Genomic DNA, 24263 nt, shown 5'->3' with positions numbered 1-24263 from the left:
AATTGCATTTCAATATATGTAAATTTCATCTCAACTTAAAAATTTTGGAAGAAAAAAAGAATATGTACTTGGAAATTAGGGAGTTATTGGGGACCAAGGTTGATTAACTGGAGACCTTACATGGGCATCATTTTACTATTTATAAAGTGAAATATATCCGTATTGTTTATGTCTTGACAACTCCATGTAGAAGTGACAGGTTATTATTTTTCCCTACAGTGAGGACTAAGTAAGTCCCAAAGGAGTTGCATGACTAGATGAAGACAATAGAGCTAGTTAGTAAGAGCACTGGAACGAGAATGTAAATATGACCAGGAGGATGTCACTGTTCGTCCTCCGCCTATCTTCCTTGTCCTGCAGCTTCTTTCCTTAGCAATTATGTGTCAAACAGAAACCTCTACTGAGCCAAGTGTTTATATTTTTAGCAAACACTTATTAAGGGCCCATTATATTGTGTCCCAAGTGCTGAGGATCAAACAAATAAGATATGCTGGTCTTAGAAGAGACATTTTCCAAAAAGGAGAAAGACCAGTAAACACAAAATACTGATAATGGTAAGAGATGTGACAACTGCTGTAATGGACGTGTGTGCGATGGGAAACGCCTCCATCTCAGTGTGAGGAGCTGGACATCGTTTCAGCTGTCTTAACAGGTGGGTTCATCCGGGGTGGCAGAAGAACAGTGGACCAAGGAAGCACCACCTACAAAGCTTGAAGGATGGCTGCAGTCTGGGGTTTGTGAGACAAAGTATCGGGAAATTAACCTAGAAAGGTAAACTGGCACCAGATTGGAAAAGGTCATTTGCGAAGCCAGGAAGTTGGGATGTTATAGGTAGAAAGTGGCAAAAAATGGATTTGCATTTTATTAAAGTGATTCCAGCCCTTGTAGGTGGATGTTCTGAGGTAAAGGCACATTACAAGAAGAAACCATGATGTTATGTTATCATGACCATTAACAGCATCTCTTTATTTTCTCTATTCCCAATGTCCCCTCCTTTTGAGGATGATATGCCATAAAAAGGAATTCTGGGCAATTTCAATATTCTTTTTGTTGTTGTTTTGTTTTTGTTTTTAAGTAGGCTCCACACCCAGCATGGAGCCCAGCATGGACCTTGAACTCACGACTTGAGATCAAGACCTGAGATGAGATCACAGGTCAGACACTTAACCAATTGGGCCACCCAGGTACCCCAGCAATTTCAATATACTAAGATAGGAACTAAAGCTATAGATTGTCATACAACACTACGTAATTAATCAAGCCCAAAATAAAATAGTCCTGTGTGCTGGTGCTCTCACTACTTTCCTCTCTCTCCATCCTCTCTCTTTCCATTTATCAACATTTTACAAATAGAAATTAGCTTAAGATTAAAGGAAATGTTTCTTATTTTTACCTGCAGTTCCTTTAAAATAATGACACATTGCTGCATTTTCATTAACGGGAATCTACAATAGACAACCAAGACATGGATTCTCTTCCAAGAAATCCTTCCTTTAATTCATTAGGTTACTGTGGAAATAAGAATTTTCCTTCAGAGATTTGTAATTTCTGATTTTCAAATGTTTTTGAGTCCTTGAACTCATGTCCTCTGCAAAACAGCATCAATATACCATCAGCACTCCAAGAACATGAAATGGGCAGGAGATATAAATGGACATTTCTCCGAAGAAGACATACAAGTGGCCAACAGACACATGGAGAAAAGTTCAACATCACTTGCCTCAAGGAAATACAAATCAAAACCACAATGAGATAACACCTCACACTAGTCAGAATGGCTAAAACTAACAATTCAGAAAGCAGATTTGGGGAGGATGTGGAGAAAGGGGAACCCTCTTACACTGTTGGTGGGAACGTAAACTGGTGCAGCCACTCTGGAAAACAGTATGGAGGTTCCTCAAAAAGTTAAAAATAGAGCTACCCTACAACCCAGCAAGTGCACTACTAGGTATTTATCCAAAGGATAAAAAATAGTGATTCAAAGGAGCACATGCACCCCAATGTTTATATCAGCACTATCCACAATAGCTAAAATATGGAAAGAACCCAAATGTCCATCAACTGATGAATGGATAAAGAAGATATGGTGTGTAAATATATAGTGGGATATTACTCAGCTATCAAAAACAATGAAATCTTGACGTTTGCAATGATGTGAATGGAACTACAGTGTATTATGCTAAGTGAAATAATTCAGTCAGAGAAAGACAAATACCATATGATTTATTCATATGTGGAATTTAAGAAGCAAAACAGATGAACACAGGAGAACAGAAGGAAAAATAAAATAAGATAGAGAAAGAGAGGGAGGCAAATCATAAGAGACTCTTAAACATAGGAAACAAACTGAGGGTTGTTGCAGGGGAGGAGGGTAGGGGGATGGAGTAATGGGGTGAAGGAGGAGGGCATTAAGGAGGGCATGTGATGTAATGAGCACTGGGTGTTATATGCAACTGATGAATCACTAAACGCTACCCCTGAAACTAACACCACACTATGTGTGAACGAACTTGAATTTAAATAAAATGATGAAAGAATAAAAAAGAACATTTAGCATTGTTGAAATGTAAAGAGAATCACTAAAATCAAACCCAACTCCACTCAGTGAATAATAAAACCTAAGAGTCTACAATGATACCTCCCTGAAGGTGCCCAATCCTATCTGATCCTGGAAGCTAAGCAGAGTCAGTCCTGGTTAGTACTTGGATGGGAGAGTAATAAATCCTAAGAGGCTATTTACATCCATCTATTTAAAATCTCTTGGTTTGTTTTTGGTTTGGGTTTTTCCATTATCACCTACCTAGGTAAGAGTGTTCAGAGTCAGAAAAAAAGAAACTAAATTGTTCTGGATCATGAAAATTTTAACTTTGTAAGAATAGTGGGCTTTTTTCCAAATTTTAAAGATTCTGGAGGCAATCTGCTCTTCCACCCTTTGAAAATGAAATAAATACCACAATTACTCCAAGCAAAGTAAAAGAGATTATTCTACATACTGGAGAGGAAATTCAAGACATAATCTTAAAAAGTTTTATCTCAGATCCCTATCCATTTGGTACTGCACCAGGGATTTCAACCAAGGGAACTGCTGGTCTGGAAGTCACATTATACCATTTTATTCCCCAGTCCCATTATTTCAAATTTTTATACTTGTGGCCTTAAAAAAGAAGTAAATAAGAGAAAACAGAGTCTATCTCAGGAGAGAAGCCTTCTGTAGCTTCTTAGCCCCTATTCTGAAGTATAATCCATGAGGGTTTAGTTTTCCAAGAGACTAAAAGATTGTAACCTACAAATTGTATTTCATTAGGGTGCCTGGGTGGTTCAGTGGATTAAGCATCTGCCTTCAGCTCAGGTCATGATCTCAGGTTCCTGGCATTGAGCCCTTCATTGAGCAGAGAGCCTGCTTCTCCCTCTCCCTCTTCCCTCCTCCCTGCTTGTGCTCTCTCTCTCTCTGTGACTCAAATAAATAAATTAAATCTTTAAAAAAAGAAATATTATTTCACTCTTATTATTAATACAGGTGAAAAACAGTATCCTAATCTAAAAATGCGGCATAAGAATGTGGAAAAAACAAGTTTCAGGAAATCAAAAATCACCACTCCAGATCTTGACAACCAATTTGTATTTTGGCGTTGGGGACACACATTATGCACATCAGTTATGTAAATTGACTTTTCAATTTGCGTACAGGTAGACATGGTTCATACACACACATGCACACACACACACACACACACACACACACTTTAAACCCAGTTCACACCTCACTCCTCTACCATGTGAACACAGCAAGACCAAAAAAGCATTACAAAGATTGCTAACTACATAGAACATTCTATGATGGTGGCACAAACAAATAAATGGCATTTAATGATAAGTAATATGAATTTTCTAAGGATACATAAACAATTTCCAATAGATAAGAGTCAAATCTATGGGAATATTATTTTCATTATTTGTAATTAATTGTATCTATAATTACTGAGCGGCCAAATTTTTTCTGCCTTTCCATATTCTACCAAAAAGACAATGCTTCCTATGAAGATTTTCTGAACCAAGCATTTAATCCTACTGGCACATGGAAATAGTGTCCTTACTTGGTAACCTGAAGTTATGTCTCTTTTATGAGGCATAAAACTCTTCTCAGCAAACAAACAACACTAATGAATGTTAATATGAAAACTGGCACCAACAATGATAAACAGAACATCTGGTACATTCTGTAAATACTCATTTTGCGGGCTGTATAAAAGTCTCAGGAGGCAAAGAGACCTTGAGAGCCAGTCAGTTGGAGTTTCACAACTAGTCTTTGTTCTTCACGTCTAACAGGATGACTTCTGACTGTTCCCCCACGTGCTGCTCTTCTGAATCCTGTGCCAGGGCTTCTGACTGTGCATTTGCTTCAACCTGTTCCGTGGAAACCACTTGCCTCCCCAGCACCCCTGCTACATCCAGGTGCCAGACTCCCAGCTTCCTATCCAGGTCTCGTTTGCCGACTGGTTGCCTCACACCATGCTACTTGGCTGGGACTTGTAATCCATGCTTGGTGGGGAACTGTGCTTGGTGCGAGGATGGAGTGTTCAACAGCAACGAGAAGGAGACGATGCAGTTCCTCAATGACAGACTCGCCAACTATCTGGAGAAGGTGCGTGGTCTGGAGGAGATGAATGCGGAGCTGGAATGCAGGATCCGAGAGCAATGTGAAGAGGACCTCCCACTGGTGTGCCCTGATTATCAATGTTACTTCGACACCATCGAAGAGCTCCAGCAAAAGGTCTGGTGTCTCTCATTGCCCTAACCTGTGATTTGCTTTATCCTTATACTAAAAAAAAAAAGAGAGAGAGAGAGAGAGAGAGAGAAAGAAAGAAAGAAAGAAAGAAAGAAAGAAAGAGAAAGTCTGTTCTATGGAAGTCTCCCCCAAGGGAAAGGGGTCCTCCAAGAGGTAGTGTGACTTAGAGGAAAAGGTGGTGGGCTGAGCGTCAGCACCCATCAGCATTAGCCATGGGGCTGCCAGTAATCATGAAGTGGCCCAAATAAACTCACATCTAGACTATGTCATCCAGAAAATGAGAAGAAAACTGTATGTAACACTGGATATTTATGCTGCTATCTTTAACATAGATATTGAAATGTCATCTTTTTACTCATGTAATATCATCCTTGTAATCATTTTCTTTTCTTATTGATGAATTTTTATCATCGTGGATGGGGATACACTCATAATACAAACTATCTAGGGAGAAAAATCCAAGTTCAACTGCCAGGAATATTGCAAAATGTCTTAGATCACTGAAAAATCGTTTTTTTCTGTTTCTTTTATAAATTGGTCCTGCTTTTCTCTTCATTGAAGTGACATGGTTAATAAGAAAAATAGGCTGAAAGCTATTTTATACTTTCTTATAAAGACTTCTAAAAGATAAATAGTGGCATAGTTGTTAAATAAATAGTTCTTTACATTTCTTTCAAAGAGCCCTCTATTACATATAACTAACTTACTCACCAGATCTTGTGCACGAAGGCAGAGAATTCTAGACTTGCTGTACAGCTTGACAACTGCAAACTGGCTGCCGATGACTTTAGATCAAAGTAAGTTGAATTTGAATTTGAAAATAATTTATGGCTCCCCCCTCTCTCTCTCTTCCCCCCCAAGTCTCTCACACATGCACACATCTGCACACACCACCAATATTCTCTATATAAGCTTTATTTTAAGCTAAGAATGCTCACAAAGCTCACATTTATTATTTGGGATATGGCTTCCTTGAGTCTTTGTGTCACTCACCAGCATGCCCGGCACTGTACATGGTGTCTAGCAAAATAATCACTGTCTGTATCTCTTTGGCTCTGAAAGGTACGAGTCTGAACTGTCTCTTCACCAGCTGGTAGAGACAGACATTGGCGGCCTGCGGGGGATCCTGGGTGAGCTGACTCTGTGCAAAGCTGACCTGGAGGCCCATGTGGAGTCTCTGAAGGACGATCTCCTTTGCCTTAAGAAAAACCACGAAGAGGTGAGGCAAGTGGTAAAATTGCTGAACAAATGTAGAAGTGACAAAGTCAAACTGATAGATTTCATGTTGTGTATATAAATCTAACTTGGACAGATATTGCTAAAGCTGGAATGAGATTACTCGAGGCACCGTTACAGGATTTTTGTTCCCTTAGTGCCCACAGTTCTTGGTCATACCGCTTCGAAGAATGAAGAAGTAGACCAGATAAAGAGTGGTGGCAGCAAAGCAAAATTTATTGAGTGATAGTATAAAGCTCCTGGAGAGGGAGGGGAACCGAGAGGGTTGCCGTTTTCCCGTTCCAGTTTAGCAGTTTTTAGAAGCTCTTTCCAGGAACTATCTTGAGCATCCTGAGTGTGGGCCGCCTGTGGCTTGGCTGCTAAGGTGTGCCGATCAAGGCTTTGATGAGGCACCTGTCTACCTATCGGGTTGTTGTTCATGTGTTGCTGGTCTTTGGGGCTGATATCTGGAGACTAACTGCCTCAATTTGAGATAGTGACCAATGTTTTATGGATAATTGTTTATTTCAGGATGTCTGGCAAAAGTCATTTCTGCAGAGGCTGCCAGATGGGAGGCTATTATGGTCTTGTCTTTGCTGTAAAACAGGATGCTAGCATGGTTTTTTCTTAGCATCCTGGATCCCAGTTTTCTTGTTGGGGACCCTGGCCCTGACGACCCAAGTGTCCAATTAACCTCTAGCAGCACTAACATTGTCCAGGCTGATCACTCCAGCATATCTCTGGATGTACATATGAAATGGCCCCCAGCCAGTAACACACGAAAGAACCACTGTTCACCTGCCATTGCTTTTGTGAAGGAGGTAACTCTATAAATGGCCTTCCTTGGAGGCTTTATGCCAGATGTACCTCTAATCCATAAAGTATGAAAATCAGACTGATAAACACAGGGTATGAAGGCCGTTTCAGAATGGGGATAACATCTTATGTAATATTTGGGCCACTATTTTAAAATATCCTGTGTCTATAAACCTTTTCATAAAATATGAAGTATATGATTATCTCACATTGATGAGGCTACAAAGTGAAAAGCTGAATGATGTAACATCGTATATTTTCCCTTTGAGCATGTGATGATGATAATAGCATTTACTGAGACCTTCCTCTGTGCCAAGGACTTTCATAAGTGATTTATATGAATATTAACTTGTATCTCACACAATAACTCTCTGGGGAAGGCAAAATTATCATACCCATTCTGCAGATGCAAAAACTGAGCAATGAAAAGAGATTCAACCTAAGCAATCTGAATCTAAATCCCACATTTTTACTCACTTCTCCAGAAACAGGATGCCCTTGGGATGTCAAAGTGAATTTTCTTCTCCAGCCCTCTGTGGCTTTCTTTACTCCATTTCCTCTTTCAGGCAGTCAGCTTGCTCCGGGGACAGCTCGGTGACCGACTCAGTGTGGAGCTGGACACTGCCCCCACCATTGACCTCAACAGGGTCCTGGATGAGATGCGTTGTCAGTATGAAACAGTGCTGGCCAACAACCGCAGAGACGTGGAAGAATGGTTCGCTGTTCAGGTCAGCATCTGGAGCAAGAAAATGACAGGATTTGTCCTTCTTTGCATCCTCTAATCATACCTGTGTTTCAGACTGAGGAGCTGAACCAGCAGCAGGTGTGCAGCGCAGAGCAGCTGCAAGACTGCCAGGCAGAGATCCTGGAACTGAAACGCACAGCAAATGCTCTGGAAATCGAGCTCCAAGCGCAGCAAAGCCTGGTATGAGAAGGAAAGACAGCTCTGTTTTTCTCACTAAAGAATCAGGCCCTGAGATGCTATCCCCTCTTCCGTAACCCCAAGGAGAGACCCACAGTTCACAGGGCAGAAAGTCTGAATTTCTTACTTGCAACAGCTGTATTCCCTTGCTTTCTCCAAATACTGCGGCTTACCTAGCTAGAAGCAGAGGTGATAGGTCAACAGCTTTGTACTGTCCCAGCAGGACGCCTGACCTTCCCTCCTGGCCTTGAGCATGATCCCCAGCACCTTCCAGAGTCAGAGAGAGAGCGGGCGCACGCACGCAGGAGGGTAGGAGCAGGATGAGAGTGGAATCTCTGAGCCAAAGGCATTCAAGTATTCTAGTGAGTTTTAACTCTGTTTTGATATGGGCCACGTTCCCAAACTCATCATCATATAAAAGAATGGTATTCACACTTTGCATTCTACCACTACCCTAAACTTTCCCAGGATCCACACCTCAACCAGACTCTTCACTGTACCCCACACCACCAAGCAACCAGAATACCATCGACTGGGGGCCCCTGGCTGGCTCAGTCAGAGGAGTGCGACTCTTGCTCTCAGGGTCGTGAGTCGAGCCCTACACTGGGTATAAAGATTATTTAAAATAGATAAGCAATTTAAGAAAAAAAGAATAACACACTTTGAAGACCACACTAGCCGCTTCCAGTGGAACACCACTGTCTGCGCCATGTTACAGCCTAGAGAGACTATCTTGGTGAATAATAGTTGTACATTCATCCTCTGAGAGCCTTAAAAGCCTCACAGTAGCTTTACGGGGTAAACCCTTTACTAACCCCACTATATAGCTGAAGAAGACTGAGATTCAGATTACATAGGGGCCATGCAGTTTTTTAAGAGGCAAAAGTGGAACTGGATCCAGCTGGTTCAATCCCAGAGCCTTTTCTCTGAACCACTCTTTAGGCTCCTCCCCACCTCAGGCCCATACTCAGTTTCTCCTCTCAAATGCTGTTGACCCTCCTGAAGCTACATCAGTATGTTGCACGTGGCAGTGAGCACAGTGGTGGTAGGAATAACTAACCCTTACACAGCTTTTAAAATTTTTTCCAGGCACTGTTCAAAGTACCTTACACATATTAATCCATTTAATCCTCACAACCATCCTATGAGTTAAGTACTTTGCATTGCCCATTTTTTATAGAATAAAACAGAGGCTCAGAGAAGCTAAGTCATTTTCTCAAAGTCACACAGCTGCACTAGGGTAGAGCAAGGATTTGAAAGCAGCGCTCTGGCCCCAGGACTATGCTAAACAGCCCTCCTGAATACACTCTTTTCCTTCTGCAGACAGAATCTCTGGAATGCACTGTGGCAGAGACGGAGGCCCAGTACAGCACCCAGCTGGCCCAGATACAGTGCCTGATTGATAATGTGGAGAACCAGCTGGCCGAGATCAGGTGTGACCTAGAGCGGCAGAACCAGGAGTACGAGGTGCTGCTGGACACAAAGGCCCGGCTGGAGTGCGAGATCAACACGTACCGTGGTCTCCTTGAGAGTGAAGACAGCAGGCAAGTTCCACACGATAATTCTCCAAATCCCCCAAGTCACAAAGAGGCTCATGCAGGAGAATCCTGCCTCCTCAAGGTCTGCCCAAGGTGAAACCTCCCTAACGCATTAAAGAATCTCCTTACAAGGGTAAAATACAAACAAACAAAAATATAGCTCAGGCTAATCACATGACAGTAGAAGTGTTCAAAAGTATTCGGAAGTTCTAAAGCGGAATGAGTATCATATATGATTCCATGCCGGCGATCTCCCTTTGTTCCTGTCTGGCACCAAAGGGAAATCAGGAACATACACAAGACAACATCTGCAAGTGAAGTAAACATGTAAAATTGTATTCAGCTGGCATAGCTGCAGTGCATGTGGAACCGCAATGCTGGGTCCAGGCCTGACATAGGCTTAAGTCAAATGTTACTCGGCGAAGAGTGTTCAGAACATCATTTGCAGGGCAGATTTTGGCAAAATCTTTCCTGAGTTGAAATTCTATCCAGCTTTCCCTTGTTAAGCTTGGTTCAAAATTTCCACAGGCTCCCCTGTAACCCGTGTTCTGCCATAAGCACATCAAGCAACACCTGTGAGCCTTGCTCGGCGTATGTGATTTGCACTGTCGAAAACTGCTGTACATGAGCGCTAACCCCCCCCCCCCCATGTGCTGGATGGAGGAATCAAAGTCGGCGGGGTCCTGGAAAGCAAAAGGGGCAGCACAGACAGCCCAACCTGAAAGTCAAGAAGGCATTTCTACCCTAAACTTGTCCTCTAAACATCCTCACTATATTTCTGCTTTATCATTTCCTCTCCCACCTGCTTGTGATATTCGAGCAGTCTATAAAACTTTCTTGCTAATCTCCAAATAAAATGTGTTTCATTCCTTTAACATGGCAAACATAGCTTTGTGGCTTATAACAGTGGTTGTAATAACCATGTGATGCCAGGGTAATTGCCTATGCCTGGCTTAATGCAAAATCAAAGTGGAACTGAAGTAGGAAACTCTATCCTTTTCTACATGGACATGTATAGAAGGAGTTCACCTGGGTTGTCAAACACTGAAATGGCCATTTTATTGTTGGATAAAACAATAAGACCTTCCTCAGTAAAATCTCGTAGAGTCCTAATTTTTAGTTAAGAATATAACACCCTTGGGGCACCTGGGTGGCTCAGTGGATTAAGCCTCTGCCTTCAGCCCAGGTCATGACCTCAGGGTCCTTGGATCGAGCCCTGCATCAGGCTCTCTGCTCAGCAGGGAGCTTGCTTACCCCTCTCTCTCTCTCTGCCTGCATCTCTGCCTACATGATCCCTCTCTGTCAAATAAATAAATAAAATCTTTAAAAAAAAAAGAATATAACGTCCTTGTAGCTTTAACAATGCACTAAACAAGATGCCAGTAATTTTAGCACTTAGTGTTGCATAAAATTTTTAATCTAAAAATATAATGCATCATTCATTTGTAAGAACCAGCAAAAAGCCTTGCATTCTAGTGTCCGTGTATAGTCCACCATGAGAACTCTCATGTAAAACAATGGCCTCAAAATTTACCTGCTCTAAATGCAAGAAGCATTCATGACCCAAGGACTCGGGCTTCTCATAGTATGTATTTGGTATTTACCACTCATGGATTACTTGCTAGCCCTACAAAGGTAATATTTCCTCCCTATATCTCAGCTACTGATCTCAGTCTGGACCTAAAGCCCAACTTTTCTCTCTCCTACACAGCCTCTTTCCCAGAAGGCTCCAGCCAGGACAACACTGTAAAGGGGACTCCTTTCTATTACCCTCAGACTTGCTTTTCCAGCATCTGGAATGTGCTGGCTCCCCAGTCCCTGGGGCAGGAAAAGAGGCTGTACGAGGGTCTTGAGCTAGAGATTAAAGACCTAGTTACCCCTAACTGCAAGGGGACAAGAAAGAGTTATCTTCGCATGTGCCCCAAAGGAGAGGAGAACCAAATATGGGTGAGTGCTGAATTCTCTCCCAGAGCAGCTTGAAACACCTAGATGAAGAAAGGTAGAGGAAACCTCAACAATAAATCTGCTCTGGGGAAACAAAGCAAGGAGAGCTTGGAGAATGGCAAGGGATACAGTTTGTCTAGAGTGTAAGCAGCGGGTACAGGAGTCAAGGGATATGAGGTAGAGTCAGCTGGGTCAAGCCTGTGACCTGGCAATCAAGAATTTGTAAATTGCTTTGTAGGAAGCGCTGAGCATTTCCTCACTGGAAAATGGTGCTATTAAGGCAGATAAAGAAGCTCTTCAAGATAGACTATGTCATAGAATACTCACAGGTTAGCCAGATTGCCAAAAGTTAACAAATGAGCTGGTGGTAGCAAATGAAAGTGACAGACACCCAATGTTGTCTCAAAAAAAAAAAAAAGTAATAAAAGAAGGGGCACCTGGGTGGCTCAGTCAGTAACCATCTGCCTTAAGCTCAGGTCATGATTGCAGGGTGCTGGGATTGAGCCCCACTGCCGGCTCCTTGCTCAGCAGGGAGCCTGTTTCTCCCTCTCCCTCTGCCTCCTGCTCCCCTGTTTGTGCTCACTGTCTTTCAAGCTGTCAAATAAATAAATAAATAAATAAAATCTTAAAAAAAAAAAAACGGAAGGAAGGAAGAAGCTACCTTCGTGGCTGAAGTGCTATATACTTATGAGTAAGACATTTCGGATCAAATACACTTACAGAGAAGTGTGTAAACCTGGCGATTCACAGACCTGTACCCCTGGGGCTAATAATAAATTATATGTTTATAAAAAATTTAAAAAAAAAAACAAATACGCTTATAGGGAAAGGAAAATTGATCAAGCAGCACCAAAGATGTCCAAGATGAAAGAAATGAGGAGTATAATTGATGAAATATGATACTGAAGGAATCAGAGAGGAGTCAGCTCCAGAACACAAATAAAGCAGTCGGCCATGGACGGAAGGAAAACCTCTACCCGAGACACTCAAGAGAAGAAAAAGATGGAGAAAAGGGTATGAAAACAAAAATACAAAATAACTGTCAAACTCTGATTCTGAAAGTGATACACACAAGTAGTTGTAGAATGTGTAGAAAAAGATAAAGAAGAAAATAACATTAATCAAAGTTATAAAACTCAAAATCCTTTTTATGTGTTTTTAAAATGATTATGATTTCAAATGCTATTATTTTTGGAGTCAGATTTATCCATTTTTTGTGGTTTCTTGATTTTGAGTCATTGTCACTCTTAATTTATGATTAATTTATAAAAGAAATTTATAAATAAAATTAAAAATGTATACACTCTTAATTTATTAAAAAATTTTCTTATGCTTTCTCTTAGCACATCTATGACTTCCATTTTTCGCAAGCGAATCTATGATCCACTTGTAATTCAAGTATATGAATAGAGTAATGAGCATTACCAGAGCGACTCAGCTGTATCAAATCTTAACTTTCTGTATTAATCACAGTTTATTGGGATCTAATTTTCATACGATAAAATGCATCAATGGAAAGTATGCAGTTCCACGAAATTTGAAAACATACAGTCATGTAATCATCCACATCAAGATACAGACTAGCATAGCGAGATGTAAAATACCAACCTTGAGAGTGTCTTCATGCTCCTTCCCAGTCAGCTCACCTCCCTCACGAGAAGACAATCACTACTCTGATATCTAAGGCTACAGATGAGTTTTACCTGTTCTTGAAGTTAATATAAATGTAATCATACTGTTTGTACCCTTTTGTGCCTGACTTCCTCAGGCTGACATAATGTATGAAGTTCTTCCGTGTTACTGTGAATACCAATAGTTCATTCTTTTTTTGTTACTGAGTATCAATCTATTCTATGAACATACCACAGTGTGTGGATCCATTGTCCTCCTTGTGAGCAGTTGGGTTGTTTCCAGTTTGGGTGCTATTGAGAATAAAAATGCTACAAGCATTTTTATACAAGTCTTTTTGTGTATATACATGTACTTACTTCTCTTGGGCACAGAACTAGTCATGTATCTGCTGGGTCAAAGGGAAGTTCGTTTATAAAATAGTGAATCCTTTCACCCAGCAAGTGGCCTGCCCTTTTGCTTTCTTAGTGGTATATTTTAATCAACAAAAGATTTTAACTGGAATGAAGTGTTACGTTCCTTAGTGTTCTCTGTGTGCTAGAAATCTTTGCTCACCGCAAGATTATGAAGATACTCTTCCATGTTGCCTTCTAAAAACTCCATACATACAATCTTCACATTTAAGTGTTTAATCCATCTTGAATTAATTTTTATAATTAATTTAAATTATTAAATTAATTTATTATTTATTGTTTATTATATTAATATTTATTATAAATACTAAGTAATATAAATCTAAATTAATATGGATATTAATTTATATTAATATTTATTATTAAATAAGTTTTGTGAGGTAGAGCTCAAGATATAGTAATTTCTTTTATACAATTACCTGATTGGCAACATTTATTGAAAAGGCTATCCTTTTCTCATTGACCTACTTGGGAAACTTTGTCAAAAATCAACTGACCACTGGGGCCCATGGGTGGCTCAGTGGGTTAAAGCCTCTGCCTTTGGCTCAGGTCATGATCCCAGGGTCCTGGAATTGAGCCCTGCATCGAGCCCCACATCGGGCTCTCTGCTCGGCGAGGAGCCTGCTTCTCTTCCTCTCTCTCTCTGCCTGCCTCTCTGCCTACTTGTGATCTCTGTCTGTCAAATAAATAAATAATATCTTAAAAAAAAATAAATTAATTAAAAAAAATCAACTGACCGCGTGTATGTGAGTCTATTCCTAGAATCCGTACTCTTTTTCACTATTTGCCAACCCTCATGCCAATATCACTCTATCCAACTATTGTAGCAGTATAGTAACTTGTATGAATTTATACTCTCACCAGCAATAAATGAAAGGCTGTATACAGTACATTTGTTATCAAACTGTGATTTTTTCCAATCTGATAGGTGAAAAGATAAAATGATTTCTCAGTGTACTTTAAGTTTACATTTCCTTTTTTATTAGTGACATGAAGCATTTGTTCTAAGGCACTTTTTAAATTGAATGCCTTTTGTATTTTCTTTCCGGTCATTATCTACAGTGTTATTGCAAATATGCTTTCCCAGTTTGTCATCTGTCTTCTGATTTTAGAGGTTGTGTTTTTACCAATGTACAAGTTATTCGGTGTCGTCAGTTTATAAGTTTTTATGGTTTCTTTATTTTGGTCATTATTAGAAAGGCCTTCTGACTTCAAATTTATAAAAGAACTCTCATATTTATTAGCACAATTATGATTTCATTTTTTTGCATTTGAATCTTTGATCAATTTGTAATTTGTTAGGCTCTTGGGTGGCTCAGTCAGTTAAGCATCTGCCTTTGGCTCAGGTCATGATCCCAGGGGCCTGGAATCAAGTTCTGCATCAGGCTCCCTGATGCAGAATGGGGAGTCTGCTTTTCCCTCTGTCCCTCCCCCTGGTTGTGTTCTCTCACTCTCTCTCTCAAATAAATAAAATAGTTTTTAAAAATGTATAATTTGTCCTACTGTAAGGCATGAGGTATGATTCTAACATTTCCTGCCCTACCTTTGACCTCAAGTGATACAGAATTGTCCCCAAACTACATATCATAGTCTATCTTTTCCCTCACTGATTTTAAATGTCACATTTATCATATACTAAATCCCAATCTGTAAGGAGGTCTATTTTTTTTTATTTTTTTAAGATTATTTATTTATTTATTTGTTAGAGAGAGAGAGAGAGGGAGAGAGCACAAGCAGGGGGAGAGGCAGACAGAAGGAGAAGCAGGCTCTTCTCCCCACTGAGCAGGGAGCCCAATACAGGACTCATTCCAGGACTCTGGAATCATGACCAGAACCAATGGCAGATGTTTAACCAACTAGACACCCAGGTGTCCCAAGGTCTGTTTTAGACTCCTTATTTTATTCTCTTCATTTGTCTGGTTATTCAGGGATGAATACTATAGTATTTTAATTATTGAGGCTTTAAAATAGGAAGGACTAATCTCTTGGTGACTTTTCTTTTTTAGAATTTTCCCGGCTACTCAAATTTGATTAATTTTTTATCATAAAACTTCAGAATTATCTTGTCTGATTGAAACAAAATCAATTTTGGGAGGATCTCAATAAATTTATTGGAATCTAAGTTAAATTAATGTAGAGATCACTGACATTTTTATAGTGATGACTACAGTATTTCAGGCCAAGAACATGATAAATCTTTCCATTTATCCTAGTTTTCTGTCCTCCAGTGCATTTCAGTATTTTATTCATGTGACCTACCTTTCTAACTAAATTTACTCCTGTGTATTTTATATTTGTTGATGCTATTGTAAATTATTGTGCTTTTCCCGTACATTATGTGATATGCAGAATAATGGGCCCCAAAGATGTCCTTATCCTACAATCTTTGAATATGTTAGGCTACATGACAAAGGGGAAGGCTACTAATCAGCTGACATTAAAATAGGAAGATTATCCTAGATGATATGCATGGGCCCAATATAATCACAAGGTCCTTAAGTATGGAAGAGGGAAGCAGAAGAGTCAGTGTCAGAGTCATGCCATGTGAAAAAGATCTGCCACATGCTGGCTTTGAAGATGGAAGGGGCCACGAGCTAAGGAGCATGGGCAGCCTCTAGAAGCTGGAAAAGTCAGGGAAATTATTCTCTCCTAGAGCCTCCATAAAGGATCAGGAACAAATAACTTTCTTCAGAAAATGCTGAGAAAGTATTCCTGAGAAAGAAAACACATGCCATTCAACTGATCATGTTTAAATAGCAAATATAAGTCAACACCATGATAAATTTTTAGCTAACATAATTCCACAAGCAAACACTGAGTGCTAGAAATGTCATAAAATGTCATAAAATTTCCAAGAAATTTCTTGTTAGCAATCAAACCCTACCTGGAAAACTGAAACAGGAATCTAACAATGACCTTTAAGAAGTGTCTTATTTAAAACTAACAATTTAACCCATACTCACAATGTCTGAACAATGAAAATGGGAAAATCAGTGGGGCAGAACAAAATAAAACACTGATTTCTGAGTTCTCCAATAATTATTAGATATTAATAGATTCCCTTTCCTAGAGAAGAAAGGAAAAGAAGGATGAACTCATTCCCGATTCAAGCTTAATGCCAGGTGGAGAGGTCAATAAGGATTTAATGAACTTAATATACTCACACCTACTTAATAATGGATGCTGTTAGAACTGTGACGACAGTTCCTTTTGAAGACTTCATGTGAAGCTCTGGATCCAATGACAAGCAGTAGTTGTGATGGGTCATAACTTAGTAACAGCCTCGATGCACATTTTTATGAGACAAGTAACTCTTCTCAGGCAAGTAAAAAGCAGACTAATGAGATGTTCCTGTGGGATTTGATATAAACATTAGAAAGGAAAACATCCTGTCAGCTGTGACCCCACCTAGAGCAAAGGCTATATAAGCACTTCAAAGAGGAAATAGCCGAGAAGCTTGGAAATCAGACACAGTCGAGGTTGCTTGAGCTTTCCATCCGGACCACGGACTAAAATAAACCAAAACTGGGTACACACGATGGAAACCAATGGTTGTACAACAACAATGATTTCTTGTTCAACGCCACACCAAAACTGCTCTAGGATTACACATTTTCGGACCATTTCTTCTAACGCCAGTTGCCAACATGATGGTCTTAAAGCCAACAGCTGCCAACAAGCTGGCCATGTTCCAAGGACTGCCAGATCCACTCCTTGCTTTTATTTCACACCCATCTGCTTAATAAGCAACTTCAATGCCTGTCCCCTTCTGGATGACTGTGGCTGGTGTGGTGAAGGCATCAACAGCCATGAGAAAGAGACCATGCAAATCTTGAATGAGCGCCTTGCTAACTACCTTGAGAAGGTGCGAATCTTGGAACAAGAGAATGCTGAACTGGAGTGCAAAATCCAGGAGGAGTGTAACAAAGAGCTCTGTGTTGTATGTCCTGACTACGTGTCTTACTATGCTACCATAGAGGAGCTCCAGAGGAAGGTAAGATTCTTAGGAATGTGTATAGTTGGATTGTGTCATGACACTCTCCAAGCAATAGCCATTTGCTAACCCTTAATATTTTTAGTTCATCTTATGTTGGAAAAAATATTTTGTAGAATAAGAGAATCTCTTGAATGGAATTGTCATCCAGAGGCAATATTCAGAGTTTTATATTTGTTCGTCTTCCAGAGATACATTCTGCTGTGTCAGAAGTGTGTCAACATGTGTCAAAATGTCTCAACAACCTATTGCTGTCATTTCTTTAGCAAAAATAAGAAAACAGGGATCTGAGAAAGGGCATTGTGTTTTAATAAGTTCCCAATAGTTTAGGAATTATTATATGTTTTATTCATTTTGCTACCATCACCACTGTTTCCCCCTTTTATGCTCATTTCATTATCTCCAAATTATTTCAGTGGTTTCTTCCAATACCAAGCCTATCTCCTAATCAGAGCAACGTGTTGCTGTTACTACACATGCCAGATTTATTCCATTTTATTTCTTCAACAAGTGTTTACCGAACACCACCACCAACACACCAGACATTACTCCAGGCTCTGGGAAAATATTCGTGTACTAAAAAGTCCTTGCCCTCATGGTGGTTACATTCCAGAGGATGCAAATTGAGGGCAGATTTTATATTATATTTTATTTTTTTAAAGATTTTATTTATTTATTAGACATAAATCACAGGTATGCAGAGAGGGAGGCGGGGGGGGCGGGGAAGCAGGCTCCCTGCTGAGCAGAGACCCCCCCCAATGAGGGGCTCAATCCCAGGACCCTGAGATCATGACCTGAGCCAAAGGCAGAGGTTTTAGCCCACTGAGCCACCCAAGTACCCCAGATTTTATAATTTAATGGTAAAACATATACAGAAGTTTTTATTGGTGTAGGCTTTGTTGATTTCTTAGGAAAATAACAAAAACTCAGACTTTCCTGGGGTGCCTAGGTGACTTAGTCGTTAAGTGTCGGCTTTCAGCTCAGGTCCTGATCCCAGCATCCTGGGATCGAGCCCCGCATCAGGCTTCCCACTCTGCGGCAAGCCTGCTTCTCCTTCTCCCACTCCCCGTGCTGTGTTCCCTCTCTCTGTGTGTCTCTGTCAAATAAATAAAATCTTAAAAAAAAAGAAAAATTCAGACTTTCCAAAGCTTCCCAAACTTCCTAAGCATAGCTATGAAAAGCCTAACCCCCACCCCACCCACTGTTAATTGCAATACACACAAGCCATTGGTTTTTAAAGAAGGAGATCCTGGTGTTTGTCTCATTTGTGTGTACAATTTCTTAATTCTAGATCTTGTGCACCAAGGCTGAGAATTCCAGACTGGTCTCACAAATTGACAACACCAAACTGGCTGCTGATGACATGAGAGCCAAGTAAGCCCACCCAGCACTGTCATTCGTGACAGAATTCACCCGCCTCTGACTCTATACACTCCTGAGAAGATTATCCCCAAATCTGCTAAACCTCCTGCTCCACACCATACCAGCACGAGCCCAGGGAAAACCTTCACATTCGATAAATGGAAACAGTACTTGGAGATTCTAACATATGAACCCATCTGATCACCTGTACAGTAATTCAGGAAAATGGGTTAATAAATAGTTGCCTTGTTTAAGTCGAGAAAACTGTGGTTTGAGGTGGGGGGGTCTGTCACATCCAAAGACATACAGCTAGGACAAGAAATAGCTAAAACATGCCTCCAAGTTTTCTCACTCCTCATCCACTGCTCTTTCTCCGTCGACTGCATTGCCTCTTGGAGCAGGAGAAAGAGGATAAATTTCCCTATCTCAAAGAACAGCAATATGGCCTCATCCCAGCAAACTGATTAAGGAATAATAATTACGTGGCGATGTTTATCAAGTGGTCTCACCTCTAACGAGAATAAAACTGACACAGAAATATACTAAATGAAAGGCCCAAAGGAAAATGTGGAAGGAGAGTTCTGCTTGGCTTGATTTACACTATCTGATTTTAATGCCTTTCTTTTTGTGTCTCATTTTTAAAGGTATGAAGCTGAGATGTCCATACGCCAGCTGGTGGAGGCCGATGCCAAAGGCCTACAGCAGATCCTCAATGCACTGACCCTGGCCCAGGCCGACCTGGAGGCGCAAGTCCAGTCTCTGAAGGAGGAGCTCCTCTGCCTCAAAAACAACCATGGAGAGGTTAGAGAAAAACCAAGAGAGTCATTACAAGCTAAGCCTCTAAAAATAGCAGCAATTCCTTTGACTTGAACTGGGCAATAGGTGTCTCCAAAAAGTAGATACTACTCTGCTTTTCAACCCCGACAGTACCTACCGCTACTACCATGGGAATCCATCACCTATAACACAGTATCTGAGGCCTCCATTGCCCTTCCTGCTTTTCCAGGAGAAGGAAGCACACTTTTCCTGTCATCACAGCTTTCCTCTCTGTTTGTAGGATCCCTACACAGACTTCTGCCACTATTGCTATAAGTCTGTATTAGTAAAAGCCCATATTGGCGTCATAGAGGCTATGGTCTCTTATTATAAATTCTACCTCTCTGCTGCTTCACAATTACCCATCGCTGGAAATGATCTAAATTCTTTAAGACTCTGATCTTGCTGATTGATTCCTTTTAATGTTCTACATATTTGAACACAGAGTCATATCTGAACTAGCCTGAAGTCATTTTATAGCATCTCAATAGCACTTATAAATCATCTATGTCTTTATTGTGAGCTATATTTCAGATACAATTAAGCTAAATCATTGCTATTAGACAAACGAGAACACAAGGGTGTCATCTGTTCACCAAATGACCTCCCATTCTTTTTCTTTCCATAGGAAATAAATTCCTTACAGAGCCAGCTTGGGGACAGACTCAACATTGAAGTGACCGCTGCTCCTTCTGTTGATCTAAACCAGGTTCTACAAGAAATGAGATGTCAGTATGAGTCCATCATGGAGACAAACCGCAGAGAAGTGGAACAATGGTTCAACACGCAGGTGGGGGAGGATAGAAAAGCCAAAACCAAAAAGTTGACATTGCATTTCCAGGTGCCCGTTAATCAAAGTCATGTTTTCCTTCATAATAGTCATGGTCTTTGTGTTTCAGATGGAGGGGCTGAACCAGCAGGTGGTGACCAGCTCTGAACAGCAGCAGTGCTGCCTGAAGGAGGTCACTGGACTGAGACGCACTGTGAATGCTCTGGAGATTGAACTGCAGGCCCAACACCGAATGGTACCCAGCAAGCTGACCAAGCCTAACACAGCGGTGATGGCAATAGCCCCAGACACCTGCATGTCGCAATGTTTCTCAAATTGTGTCCCTCAGAATTTCCTCTGTTTGCTAAAGGGCCTATGGCCAAAAAAAGGGCCTGTGGTCAAAAAAGCCTGGGAAATGCTGGAGTAAGCACAGGTTCAACAGGGTACCTTCCTGCAGGCCTTTAATAAGCTAATATGCTCTATGGCTCTCCCAGAAGGAGATATATGGTATTCAGCTTTCCAAACTTATTTGGCTCTGGACCCCCTTTTTTAAGATCCTCTCATGGCAATAATGATCTATGGAATACACTTTGGGAAACATTAAGAGGGCATTTTATTACATGCAAAACATTTTTATAAACTATCAAATTTATAAAATAATCTTATAAAGGAGGTAGCATAATTATTGAGCCAATTTTACAGTTGAGACTCAGGCAGCTAAAGTGATTTTCCCACGCCAAATCCCTGGTGAGTTCCATCTTGCCTATTTTATAGAGATGGAGACACTGAGATCCTGAGGCATTAAGTAACTTGTTAAAAGTCACAAAAGAAATGAGTCTGAGCCGGAATTCAGGTTCCAAAGCTGGAACCACTTCTGCTTCACTGTACTGCCTCTCTGAAGTAAGTAGTTAGTTAGTTAGTTAGTTAGTTAGTTAGTTGACAGAGAGAGAGATCACAAGTAGGCAGGCAGAGAGAGAGGGGGAAGCAGGATTCCCACTGAGCAGAGAGCCTGATGCAGGACTCGATCCCAGGACCCTGAGATCATGACCTGAGCCAGAGGCTTAGCCCACTGAGCCAACCAGGCACCCCGTAAGGAGTTATTTAAATGGCTCTGATGTGAAGGGTACTTGGAAGAGCCTGCCCCAAAGCTGGTTTTGTCATCAGCTAATCATGTGACCATGGGCAACCCACTTAACCCCTTGAACCTCAGTTTTCTCCTCTCTAAAAATTGGGAAAACCATGCAAATGATAGGTTATTCAAACCTAAAATTCCATTGTCTGTAGACTTACAGAATGACGGAGCAGAAAAGAACTTTAATCATCAAAGTTTCAATTCTCATGTTTTAGATATGCTGCATTAGATGCTGCTAACTTCTTTAAGGTATAAATATTCATAGAATGAGGTGCCATAGTAACAGGTTCTTATAGCCCAGGTGTAAAATAAGTTGGAATATTTTTTTGTTTCACAGGTAGGAGAGTGTGGTAGGATATTATCAGGTGATTAAGAAAGAAGTAAATACTTAAAAGAGGGCAAAAATAAGTTAAGAGTATAAAGGGAAGTGAGCTTTAGCATAGTTGATAATTTTGGTTTTAGATTTATTTGGTTAGGAAGTAATAAGAGGGTTGGAGATTCATTAGTACCTGTCCCAAAGAAGCTATTGTTTAAAATGATGCAGTTTACAAGTGACCTAGGCTCCAACGAGTCATCATTATAAATTCTACTTTCCTCCTCCGTGGTAGAGAGATTCCCAGGAATGCATCCTGGTGGAGACAGAGGCCCGATATACAGCCTTACTGGCCCAGATCCAGTGTCTGATCGATAATGTGGAGGCTCAGCTGGCAGACATCCGGTGTGCCCTGGAGAGACAGAACCAAGAATATGAGATTCTGCTGGATGTCAAGTCCCGGCTGGAGTGTGAGATTGCCACATACCACAGCCTTCTGGAGAGTTTGGATGTCAAGTAAGTAAAATAAAAACAGCTCCTACTAGAAAATATGCTCACCTACATGTGTTACTGCCACTGGCAACAGGGGGCGTGAGCTTTGATCTTCTTGCCAGTGACGGGAACTTGCGATACATGGTCTCAAGCTGTGCTGTTCGGAGTTCTACAATTGTAACCTGGTCCAAACTTGAGGCCTTAGCTGAGCTGAGTCATTCTGAAGAGCCAGTGTGCCAGGTTAATTGCTTATATGTTGAGTTTTTTTTAAGTACAAGGGAAAAAATGGTTTTCCCAAATATTCAAATATTCCTGGCCACTTATAGATTTTCCCCTACTGAGATGAACTTTCATGAGATTGAATAGGATGACCCTGTTCCATTTGGCAGAACATTCTGCTCAGGCTGAAATGCCCATCCCTGTCCAGCCACTCGTCCTTGATGCCAACAGCAGCATGTAGATATGTATTTTAGCATCTTTTTTTTAAAGTAGAAATTGTAAGGTTTTTCAATAAGAAGCCAACCAACTCATAAGGAACTGACCTAGATAGAGCACAACCTCTTCAGAGGAAGCAGCTCCTTCCAAACGAACGCCCCCAGGTGGGTGCGGACTCTGTTAAAATTGTTACAGAGACCTTCTTCCCCAAAATAACCACTGAATTTTGTTCCCAGCATTCTTTTAACTTGCAAATTTTAACTGCCACATTATACTAGCATAAGGTTAACCATAGCTAGTCCCTATGAGGAGCTACAAGGCACCAAAGTGCCTTGAATCATCAAAGAAAGATGATGCTTTCTATAAAGAGCTCTGTTAACTGCTTCCAACTCCAATTCCGTAAAGTTTCATTTAAATACATCAAAAGGCACTTTAAAGCTTCTTGATAAAGACTGAGCACTCTTCCATAGATGGGGCTCAGGCCACCAGTAGTATTGTGACTCTCTGATAAGAAAAATAACTTCTTGTCCTCAGATAATAAGCCCCTCAGCTTGTCCCGTATCACTACTGACCCTGTAAATTTAGTTCCCATTATACCCAGCCTGGAGATGAAGAACTAAAGCTCGGGAGGCTTCACTGACTTATTTGAGGTCACCAGCTGGTAAACGACAGAGCTGGGCTGCACCCTGGTCGTTAACTCCTGGCATGGTGTTCTTCCACAAGGCAGTGGCATTGTGCATAATGGCAGCTTACGTAATCTAACGCTTCCAAACCAAGGATGCTGCTTTCCCATGGATCTGCTTTCATTCTTCTTCTTTCACTAATGATAGGACAAAATGAATGAATAAGCTTTTGGGAGTCCTTGTTTTGAGTGGCCCATGTTGACACCACTCCATCACCATTGTTACCTTCCCTCAGTCACAGGTAAAATTCTGTTTTTTCTAGGCTTCCCTGTAGCCCATGCGCCACCAAATGTGAGCCTTCCAGTAAGGCCAGTGCCATGGAATGCACAGCCTCAGTTGACAATGCATCATCCTCAGCTTCCCACTGGACACATGGGCCCTGCTGTGCCTACAGATGCCTGCCCCGAATACTGGTTAAAATCTGCACCATCACTCAGGAGATTCAGGATGGCAAAATCATTTCTTCTCACGAGCATGTGCAGCCTTGCTTCATCATCAGAACTGTCAGAGTCTAACATCCCAAGGTGATGAAAATGACCCTCATTCATGAAAGAAAGGCCAATACTTGCTCCTACCAGAAAGGCTTAAAAAGTCCCCAGCCCCTTAAGGTACCTAGTTTCTTACTACCACAGTGGGTCTACATTGCTAGATAGAATACCTTGCATTCTGATCCTTCCCTAAGTTGTCACTATCAACAGGATAACAAATGACATTTCTCGGGAAGCACATCACCCATTTCTCTGAGAGACGGGCACTGATTTATAAGTGCCTGGGAAGGTGCCCTACATTACTTGACTCCACAGGTGATAGGCAGGTTTCTCTCTTGTTTACTCAGATCTTGTTTATGTATATTGCTCACTAGATCCAGTCAGACAAGTTCTAAGATTGGTTTTGGCCATGGTACATGAGGTGAAAAGCTGCGACCTTCCCTCCTAAAATCCTTCCTTGGCTGTAGAAAGAAGCCTATATAGGAATAGCATGAATAGGGGGAAAGATCTTTAATG

General features: G+C 40.9%; 2 protein-coding genes and 1 long non-coding RNA gene across 3 annotated transcripts in view; 2 read left to right on the top strand and 1 right to left on the bottom strand.

The window, feature by feature from the left end:
* Positions 1 to 4316: 4316 nt before the first annotated feature.
* On the top strand, positions 4317 to 9906 carry KRT40 (keratin 40). Its single transcript, XM_032871599.1, has 7 exons — positions 4317 to 4771; positions 5501 to 5583; positions 5849 to 6005; positions 7384 to 7545; positions 7617 to 7742; positions 9063 to 9283; positions 9806 to 9906. The coding sequence occupies exons 1-7, from the start codon at positions 4328 to 4330 to the stop codon at positions 9903 to 9905; spliced, it is 1293 nt and encodes a 430-aa protein (XP_032727490.1). The 5' UTR covers positions 4317 to 4327; the 3' UTR covers position 9906.
* LOC116875832 overlaps positions 5844 to 24263 on the bottom strand; it is an 81199-nt gene continuing 62779 nt past the window's right edge. The window contains exons 2-3 of the long non-coding RNA XR_004384278.1: positions 7295 to 7553; positions 5844 to 5984 (exon numbers count right to left, since the gene is read on the bottom strand). This is a non-coding gene — a long non-coding RNA (uncharacterized LOC116875832). The remainder of the gene's footprint in view (positions 5985 to 7294; positions 7554 to 24263) is intronic.
* On the top strand, positions 16802 to 23774 carry KRT39 (keratin 39). The gene is made up of 7 exons (XM_032871589.1): positions 16802 to 17257; positions 18549 to 18631; positions 19264 to 19420; positions 20064 to 20225; positions 20335 to 20460; positions 21945 to 22165; positions 23522 to 23774. Exons 1-7 carry the CDS (start codon positions 16802 to 16804, stop codon positions 23772 to 23774), a joined length of 1458 nt encoding a protein of 485 aa, XP_032727480.1.

This window comes from Lontra canadensis, unplaced genomic scaffold (assembly GCF_010015895.1).
Source record: "Lontra canadensis isolate GAN:19392208 unplaced genomic scaffold, GSC_riverotter_1.0 scaffold43, whole genome shotgun sequence".
Lineage (NCBI taxonomy): Eukaryota > Metazoa > Chordata > Mammalia > Carnivora > Mustelidae > Lontra > Lontra canadensis.
Note: the sequence above shows the minus strand (reverse complement) of the source record. Positions and strands in the feature narration are given on the sequence as shown.

Excerpts from the sequence above, each read along its gene's own strand:
- KRT40 (XM_032871599.1), top strand. The coding sequence starts at position 4,328 with ATGACTTCTGACTGTTCCCCCACGTGCTGCTCTTCTGAATCCTGTGCC. Across the intron at positions 4,772-5,500 it reads TCGAAGAGCTCCAGCAAAAG|ATCTTGTGCACGAAGGCAGA; the intron begins GTCTGGTGTCTC and ends CTTACTCACCAG. Across the intron at positions 7,546-7,616 it reads AAGAATGGTTCGCTGTTCAG|ACTGAGGAGCTGAACCAGCA; the intron begins GTCAGCATCTGG and ends CCTGTGTTTCAG.
- KRT39 (XM_032871589.1), top strand. The coding sequence starts at position 16,802 with ATGGAAACCAATGGTTGTACAACAACAATGATTTCTTGTTCAACGCCA. Across the intron at positions 17,258-18,548 it reads TAGAGGAGCTCCAGAGGAAG|ATCTTGTGCACCAAGGCTGA; the intron begins GTAAGATTCTTA and ends TCTTAATTCTAG. Across the intron at positions 18,632-19,263 it reads GCTGATGACATGAGAGCCAA|GTATGAAGCTGAGATGTCCA; the intron begins GTAAGCCCACCC and ends TCATTTTTAAAG.